This window comes from Procambarus clarkii, chromosome 16 (assembly GCF_040958095.1).
Source record: "Procambarus clarkii isolate CNS0578487 chromosome 16, FALCON_Pclarkii_2.0, whole genome shotgun sequence".
In the NCBI taxonomy this organism is placed as follows: Eukaryota; Metazoa; Arthropoda; class Malacostraca; order Decapoda; family Cambaridae; genus Procambarus; species Procambarus clarkii.
This window is the reverse complement of record NC_091165.1, coordinates 7,061,107-7,066,995: the sequence shown is the minus strand read 5'-3', so window position 1 is coordinate 7,066,995 and position 5,889 is coordinate 7,061,107. Positions and strand designations below refer to the sequence as shown.

General features: G+C 39.4%; 1 protein-coding gene across 3 annotated transcripts in view; it reads left to right on the top strand.

The window, feature by feature from the left end:
- The window catches only part of LOC138365412 (uncharacterized), a 194,814-nt gene extending 189,409 nt beyond the window's left edge, over positions 1-5,405 (top strand). For all 3 annotated transcript variants that reach the window (XM_069325725.1, XM_069325724.1, XM_069325726.1), the window contains exons 4-5: positions 66-182; positions 5,098-5,405. In XM_069325725.1, coding sequence (XP_069181826.1) covers positions 66-176 — 111 coding nt within the window. In that variant the 3' untranslated portion in view covers positions 177-182; positions 5,098-5,405. The remainder of the gene's footprint in view (positions 1-65; positions 183-5,097) is intronic.
- Positions 5,406-5,889: the final 484 nt, after the last annotated feature.

The window sequence follows — 5,889 nt, the reverse complement described above, 5'->3', positions numbered from 1 at the left end:
GCAATTTATTTTTGCATTTTTTTTTATACAAAATTTACATTTTAAAAGATTACCTCTATTTTTAGATTGATGACTTGAAGACTACAGTGCCATCCACAGCAAATCATGGTCTTAAAATATCTCCTAGCAATGACGAGACCAATTTTCACAGAGATCAAATTTTTGCTAAGCAGTAGTCACAGGTAAATATATATTATATATATAATATTATATATATAAAATTAACTACTTCATTGCTCAAAGCACCTTTAGACATTCTGAGAGTTGTGCTATTTTATTAATTAATTAATTAATTAGGCTATATTTTAATGTTTTGTGATGTTTTCATTACTTTTTTGTTTTGAAATATAAATTGTTGAGTTTTGAAACATTTTGACATTAACTATACCTGAATATTTATAAACAAAAAAATACCAGAACTATGTCCTTGACAATTGCACTAAGAAGTCTTTGCCAAAATCAGGTGCTCAGTGCAGTAGTTAAAAACTTAAAAGTTGTACCACCTCTGGTGCAAGATTAGGGACCCATAGCCTCAGAGAAGAAAATAGAGAGTACTCAGAGAAGGCCTTGAATAATAGGCAGGCTGTTTGTGTGTGTTTCGACGGTAAGCTTGCTGACACCAAATGTAGTTACCTAAGTGTAGTTACAGGATTAGAGCTACGCTCGTGGTGTCCCGTCTACCCAGCACTCTTTGTCACATAATGCTTTGAAACTACTGACGGTCTTGGCCGCCACCACCTTCTCACTTAACTTGTTCCAACCGTGTACCACTCTGTATGCGAAAGGAAATTTTTTTATATTTCTTTGGCATCTTTGTTTAGTTAGTTTAAATCTATGACCTTTTGTTCTTGAAGTTCCAGGTCTCGGGAAATCTTCCCTATCGATTTTATCAATTCCTGTTACTATTTTGTACATAGTGATTTTATCACCTCTTTTTGTTGTCTTTTAGTTTTGGCATATTTAATGCCTCTGACCTCTCCACATAGCTCTTGCCCTTTAGTTCTGGGAGCCACTTAGTAGCATGTCTTTGCACCTTTTCCAGTTTGTTGATGTGCTTCTTAACATATGGGCACCAAACAACCGCTGCATATTCTAGCCTTGGCCGAACAAAACTCTTGAACAATTTCTTTAGTATTTCGCCATCCATGTATTTAAACAAAATTCTGAAGTTAGAAAGCGTGGCATAGGCTCCTCACACAACGTTCTTTATGTGGGCCTCAAGTGATAGTTTTCTATCTAGAATCAACCCTAGACCTCTTTCTTTTATCAGAATTATATAAAGATTTCTCACATAATTTGTAGGTTGTGTGGGATCTATGTTCTATTCCACATTCCATAACATGGCATTTATTCACATTAAATTTCATTTGCCAAGTGGTGATCCATATACTTATTTTGTCCAGGTCTTCTTGAAGGGCATGACAATCATCTAAATTTCTTATCCATCCCATTATCTTAGCATCATCAGCAAACATGTTTATATAATTCTGTATTCCTACTGGTAGATCATTTATGTAGACAATGAACATTTCTGGTGCATGTACTGTGGTACTCCACTTGTGACACTTCTGCAGTCCGATTACCTCTGATTACTGCCCTCATTTTTCTATCAGTCAGAAAATTTTTCATCCATGTTAGAAGCTTACCTGTCACCCATCCAAAATTTTCTAGTTTCCACAACAACCTCTTATGTGGAACTCTGTCGAAAGCCTTTTTTATGTCTAGATAGATGCAGTCAACCCAACTACCTTTTTCCTTTAAAATCTCTGTGGCTCAATCATAGAAACTGAGTAAATTCGATACACAGGATCTTCCAGATCGAAAACAATACTGTCTGTGTGATATTATATAATTTCTCTCCAGGTGTTCTACCCATTTAGTTTTTATTATTTTTTTTTCAATCTTTTCACTGTTACACTTGTCAATGATTCAGGTCTATAACTGAGAGAGGTGGGGTCTTCCCTGTTGCCACTTTTGTAGATTGGAACTATGTTAGCCTTTTTCCACATGTTTGCTATGACTCCTGTACACAGGGATGCCTGAAAGATCAGGTGAAGTGGAAGGCTGAGCTCAGATGCACATTCTCTCAGAACCCATGGTGAAACTCCATCTGGACCAACTGCTTTGTTCTTACTTAGCTCCTTTAGCATATTTTCCACTTCATCTCTAGACACCTCTATACGCTCTATGATGTTCTCAGAAATTCTTATTGTGTCTGGTTCTCTTAAGATTTCATTTTGTATAAACACACTTTGGAACTTTTGGTTTAATGTTTCACACATTGCATTATCATTTTCTGTGAATCTGTTTCCTATTTTCAACCTCTGGATATTATCCTTTACCTGCAATTTGTTGTTTATGAATTTGTAGAATAGGCCCAGTTCTGTTTTACATTTATCCATTATCCCTTTTTAAAAATTTCTTTCTGCCTCTCCCCTTACTGCTGTATAGTAGTTTCTCGCATCTTTTTATCGCTGGTATGATTGGGGGTTTGGCTTCTTTCTATGTTGATACCTGCTTGATGGGGTTCTGCTCTTCTACTCCCCAAGCCCGGCCCGAGGCCAGGCTCGACTTGTGAGAGTTTGGTCCACCAGGCTGTTGCTTGGAGCGGCCCGCAGGGCCACATACCCACCACAGCCCGGCTGATCCGGAACTTCTCTTAGAAAACAGTCCAGTTTTCTCCTGAAGATGTCCACGGTTGTTCCGGCAATATTTCTTATAGTCGCTGGGAGGACGTTGAACAACCGCGGACCTCTGATGTTTATACAGTGCTCTCTGATTGTGCCTGTGGCACCTCTGCTCTTCACTGGTTCAATCTTGCATTTTTTTCCATATCGTTCACTCCAGTACGTTGTTATTTTACTGTGTAGATTTGGGACCTGGCCCTCCAGTATCTTCCATGTGTATATTATTTGGTATCTCTCTCGTCTCCTTTCTAGAGAGTACATTTGGAGAGCTTTGAGACGATCCCAATAATTTAGGTGTTTTATCTCGTCTATGCGTGCCGTATATGTTCTCTGTATTCCCTGTATTTCAGCAATCTCTCCTGCTCTGAAGGAGGAAGTGAATACTGAGCAGTACTCGAGACGGGACAACATAAGTGACTTGAAGAGTACAACCATTGTGATGTGATCCCTGGATTTGAAAGTTCTCATAATCCATCCGATCATTTTTCTGGCTGACGCAATATTTGCTTGGTTATGCTCCCTAAACATTAGATCGTCGGACATCATTATTCCCAAATCCTTGACATGCTGTTTTTCTACTATGGGAAGATTCGATTGTGTTTTGTACCCTGTATTATGTTTCAGATCCTCATTTTTGCCATACCTGAAATTTATCACTGTTAAACATCATGTTATTTTCTGCTGCCCAATCGAAAACTTTGTTGACATCTGCTTGTAGTTTTTCAATGTCTTTCATTCCATTTTTGTGTCTTTTGGTCTGTGGCCCTCTCTCAATTTCTGTTGAACCAATCCTGTTTTCTAGCCCTGCATCTCTGTTTTGGTATGAATGTTTGTGTGCCTTCATTGTATATTTTGCAAAATTTGGCATACATTTAATTTACTTCCCTGTCTAGCAACAAGTCTGCCTAATTACTTATTAAAAAAAATTAGAAGTTCCCCATAGTGACCTCTCTCTCTTGAAATCAAGTTTATCAACTGTTTCAATGTCCCCATTCTCTGTGTGTGTGTGTTTGGAGGCTAAGCTTGCTGATACCATGTGTGTGTGTGTTTGGAGGCTAAGCTTGCTGATACCATGTGTGTGTGTGTGTGTTTGGAGGCTAAGCTTGCTGATACCATGTGTGTGTGTGTTTGGAGGCTAAGCTTGCTGATACCATGTGTGTGTGTGTGTGTGTGTGTGTGTGTGTGTGTTTGGAGGCTAAGCTTGCTGATACCATGTGTGTGTGTGTGTTTGGAGGCTAAGCTTGCTGATACCGTGTGTGTCTGTGTTTGGAGGCTAAGCTTGCTGATACCATGTATGTGTGTGTGTGTGTGTGTGTGTTTGGAGGCTAAGCTTGCTAATACCGTTTGTGTGTGTGTGTGTGTGTTTAGAGGCTAAGCTTGATGATACCATGTGTGTATTTGGAGGCTAAGCTTGCTGATACCATGTGTGTGTGTGTGTTTGGAGGCTAACCTTGCTGATACCATGTGTGTGTGTGTGTTTGGAGGCTAAGTTTGCTGATACCATGTGTGTGTGTGTGTGTGTGTGTGTTTGGAGGCTAAGCTTGCTGATACCATGTGTGTGTGTGTGTTTGGAGGCTAAGTTTGCTGATACCATGTGTGTGTGTGTGTGTTTGGAGGCTAAGCTTGCTGATACCATGTGTGTTTGTGTGTTTGGAGGCTAAGTTTGCTGATACCATGTGTGTGTGTGTGTTTGGAGGCTAAGCTTGCTGATACCATGTGTGTGTGTGTGTGTTTGGAGGCTAAGCTTGCTGATACCATGTGTGTGTGTGTGTTTGGAGGCTAAGCTTGCTGATACCATGTGTGTGTGTGTGTGTGTGTGTGTGTGTGTGTGTGTGTGTGTGTGTGTGTGTGTGTGTGTGTGTGTGTTTGGAGGCTAAGCTTGCTGATACCGTTTGTGTGTGTGTGTGTGTGTTTAGAGGCTAAGCTTGCTGATACCATGTGTGTATTTGAAGGCTAAGCTTGCTGATACCATGTGTGTGTGTGTTTGGAGGCTAAGCTTGCTGATACCATGTGTGTGTGTGTGTTTGGAGGCTAAGTTTGCTGATACCATGTGTGTGTGTGTGTTTGGAGGCTAAGTTTGCTAACACCGTGTGTGTACTCACCTGTTTAAATAATAATAGGGCTGTGTACCACCTCTGGTGCAATTGTAGGGACCCACAGCCTTGAAGAAAATAAAGAGTATTCAGAGAAGACCTTGTGGATTCTCACTGAACACTAATCTTTTCTTCTCCTATCACCCCTCTTATTTTGTTTTATGCTGTATTCTATTATATATCATATAAATACATAGCCAAATGGCAATATTTATTATGTCTATACAAAAAGAAGACATCCACTTTATTTTTTTTCTCTCCTTTGTTTCTATGTGGATTTTGTTGTGACTAATGATTCTCCTCCTTCCCATCAACAGGTCTTCCTCACTGGGCTTGCTCGGCTTTTGTGTTACTGTGAGGGTGCCATCATCGTTTACCCTTCAAGACTGACTCATGCTGGCATTGCATTTGTGGACTTCCCTTCACAGTAAACAGTCCTTCTCCATATGGTGATTGTCCAGGGCAAGCAGGGTGTGACTGCCATCTTGGAGAAGCAGGGTCTTTTAATATGAAGAATCTTCCGTCTTCTCTACTTACGCCAGCTTGTGCCGGCCTTGCATTCTTGTTACTTCATGGCCCTTGGGCCTTTTTTATTTATTTTACATAATAAATTTTTTTAATAATACCCGTGTTTCACAAGAGATCCTTAACATTTTAAGCACCAATTGTATTGACTAATGCACGTCTTGTAACCTTTAAGACATAAATAGACAAGACATAGATAAATGAGTGAATAATACTGAGTGACTAGGTTAGGGCGAGGAACATAGTACTGTGTCTGGCTTTGGAAGAATGCCTACTGTTTTAGAAACCTTATTGCCATGATCATAATCGTATGGGTTAAAAAGCATTTGTTGTCACTCCTACACTGTGGCTTGTTGAGCTTGAAACCTTTGCTCCTTGTTCGTGTTACATCTGACCTTTTGAAGAAATTGTATGAATCAATATCCTCCAAATTGTTCAGTATTTTAAAGGTTTCGCTCTATTACTCTCTCATTTGCATATATCTAAGCATATAGATTAGATATAGATTTAGATTAGATTTTTTATTCAGGTAAAGGTACATACATTGCAGATGAGTTACAAAGGGAAAGACAATGACTAGAGTT